The sequence below is a fragment of the Talpa europaea genome (assembly GCF_964194135.1).
Source record: "Talpa europaea genome assembly, chromosome: 15".
Taxonomy (NCBI): Eukaryota; Metazoa; Chordata; class Mammalia; order Eulipotyphla; family Talpidae; genus Talpa; species Talpa europaea.
Window position 1 is genome coordinate 1,841,922 of NC_140083.1, and position 1,858 is coordinate 1,843,779.

A 1,858-nucleotide genomic window follows, 5' to 3' on the forward strand; every position below is an offset into this window, starting at 1 on the left:
GGACGGACGCGCCGCGGCCCGGGGGCGGGGCGGAGCGCGCCACTTCCGGGGCGGGGCCCGGCCGCCGCGCGCGGAGCGGGCGGTCTCCATGGCAACGCGCGCGGCCCGCGAGAGGCCCGTCCGCCGCCGTCGCCGCCGCCGCGCCGGCCCCGCCCGCCCCCCGGCCGCGCCGCGCCCCGCCCTCCGCCGCGCCCCCGGCCCGGCCCGCCCGCCGCCCGCCGCCCCGGCCTGACGCCGGGCAGCCGCTCCGGCCGGGCCCGCCGCCGCGACCCTCCGCCCGCCCGCCGGCCGCCCGCCTCGGCGCGGAGCCGCGGAGCCGCGAGCAGGTACCCGCCGCCGGGCGCCGCCTTTGTCCCGGGGGCGCCGCGCCCTCCGGGCCCGGGGTGGGGGCGCCCCGATCGCGGCCCGCCCCGCCCCGCCCCGGCCCGCCCCGCCCCGCCCGGCCCCCGCGCCGGCCCCCGCGCCGGCCCCCGCGCCGGCCCCCGCGCCGGCCCCCGCGCCGGCATGGTCCAGCCCCAGAGCGCGCGCGCCGGCGCCCCCGGCGCCCCCGGCGCCGCCCCCGCGCCCGGCGCCCCGGCGGACGACGCGGCGGACACCCTGACCTCGCTGCGCCTCACCAACTCCGCGCTGCGGCGCGAGGCCTCCTCGCTGCGCGCCGAGAGGGCCAGCCTCACCAGCATGCTGGACAGCGTGATGGCCGAGCTCGCGCTGCTGCGCACCCGCGCGCGCATCCCCGGCGCGCTGCAGATCACGCCGCCCGTGTCCGCCATGGCCGCCGGCGGCGCGCGGCCGCCCACCACGCCGCCCACCTCGCTGCCCGAGCCCTTCGCGGGGGACCCGGGCCAGCTGGCCGGCTTCCTCATGCAGATGGACCGCTTCATGATCTTCCAGGCCTCGCGCTTCCCGGGCGAGGCCGAGCGCGTGGCCTTCCTGGTGTCGCGCCTGACCGGGGAGGCCGAGCAGTGGGCGATCCCCCACATGCAGCCCGACAGCCCGCTGCGGAACAACTACCAGGGCTTCCTGGCCGAGCTGCGCCGGACCTACAAGTCCCCGCTGCGCCACGCGCGGCGCGCCCAGATCCGCAAGACGGCGGCCTCCACGCGCGCCGTGCGCGAGCGCCAGGGGCTGTGCCGCCAGCTGGCGGCCGCGGGCGCGGGGCCCTGCCCGGTGCACCCCGCCTCCCACGGGCCCGGCCCGGCGCCGGCCCTGCCCACCCGCGCTCGGAACCTGTAGGAGCCACCCAGGTCGCGCCCCCCTGGCTGTGCGCACGTGCGGGGTCCCCTCCCGCCGCTCCAGCCTCCAGCCTGCCCCACCGCCAGCGCCCTCGCCACTTTGGGGCGCCCCGTCACCCACCTTGCTTCATAGTACAGCGTGCCAGCTTTGCACCCACAGCTCCCTGCATGCTTCCTCTCGCTCGCTTGCGGCCGCAGCTCTGCCAGTGACCACAGCTCTGCGCCACCATCACAGCCGCTCGCCAGCACTCTGCCCACCGGTGCCCTGGCCTCCCCGCCTGACAGCTTTGCAGAAGCTCCCACTCCATCCTCTGCGGCAGCCCCCCACCTCCTGGCCCCGTCCTCACCTGTGACCTCACTGATGGCAGAGAAGACTCTTTGGCCAGGCTGGTGGCTTTTATGGACACCTGGGGGTGGCGGAGCCTGACTCCCGGGCCTAAGGTGGTGACTGGCCATGCCAGAGCCCCGTGGGGCAGGCAGGGGCCCTCTCAGCACCAGGGCACCACCCCTAGGAGTGGAGTCCAGCACAGCCGGGGGCAAACTTCACGTGGATTCGCAGTGCTCTGCCCGTGTGCTGCTGGGAATGACCGACATTGCAGCCGGATGGAGGGGCCCCCCCCGAGGCC

At 78.8% G+C, this 1,858-nt stretch overlaps 1 protein-coding gene across 1 annotated transcript; it reads left to right on the top strand.

Moving 5' to 3' along the window:
• Positions 1-504: 504 nt before the first annotated feature.
• RTL6 (retrotransposon Gag like 6) lies at positions 505-1,344 on the top strand (the record flags this gene model as incomplete). Its single annotated transcript, XM_084255327.1, has 1 exon — positions 505-1,344. One exon carries the CDS (start codon positions 505-507, stop codon positions 1,231-1,233), a length of 729 nt encoding a protein of 242 aa, XP_084111453.1. The 3' UTR covers positions 1,234-1,344.
• Positions 1,345-1,858: the final 514 nt, after the last annotated feature.